The following is a 617-nucleotide window of genomic DNA, read 5'->3' as shown; positions in this document are numbered from 1 at the left end:
TTCCACACCATCTCCTGAGGAAGAATCCAGTCGTCAGCACTTCATGCTTTGAACACTTATCATCACCTTCCTTGTTACACTCTTGCATCGTCCAACTAAGCTTTCTGAGACTAAGTAGCCAGTTGAAAAACTGATCTTTCGGTGATAGATCTTCGTCGGGGTCATCCTTCAAGCTACTAAGTGCAGCACAAGTCCAGTCAGAAAACAGAAACAAGAGGATTGATATGAGATCCAAAGCTAAGCCAACTGCAAACAGCGTGTAAGTAACCACAACATCAGCTGGATGAAACTCTCTGCCTTTGTTTGGTTTCTTATGAAAGAGGATGAAAGCTGCCACAAGGGTCCCTGAAGCAACCACCTGTGATATAGTTCCGATAAGGGTATGAAGAACAGCGACCTTGGTGAACAGAGCATCATAGAGGAATCCAAGCTCAACTTCAATGATCCTCAAAGCTTCCTCTGGATCAGTAAGATTCTCAAAGATCTCTAGGCTCTCGTCGCGCTCCCTGAAGCTGAAGATAAGGTTGACCACAAGGCCCTTGAATGTGTTGAAGAACTTGTAAGCATACTGAGCAATCTCAAGATCAGTCAACTTACTCTTTTCTTTGTCTTTTCTA

At 43.8% G+C, this 617-nt stretch overlaps 1 protein-coding gene across 1 annotated transcript; it reads right to left on the bottom strand.

Moving 5' to 3' along the window:
• Positions 1-6: 6 nt before the first annotated feature.
• LOC106322176 lies at positions 7-613 on the bottom strand (the record flags this gene model as incomplete). The annotated part of the gene is made up of 1 exon (XM_013760315.1): positions 7-613. A coding segment is annotated over one exon (607 nt), but the record flags the coding sequence as incomplete, so codon positions are not given.
• Positions 614-617: the final 4 nt, after the last annotated feature.

The sequence above is a fragment of the Brassica oleracea genome, unplaced genomic scaffold, assembly GCF_000695525.1.
Source record: "Brassica oleracea var. oleracea cultivar TO1000 unplaced genomic scaffold, BOL UnpScaffold08916, whole genome shotgun sequence".
In the NCBI taxonomy this organism is placed as follows: domain Eukaryota; kingdom Viridiplantae; phylum Streptophyta; class Magnoliopsida; order Brassicales; family Brassicaceae; genus Brassica; species Brassica oleracea.
The sequence above is the reverse complement of the archived record's forward strand: the minus strand, read 5'-3'. Positions and strand labels throughout refer to the sequence as shown.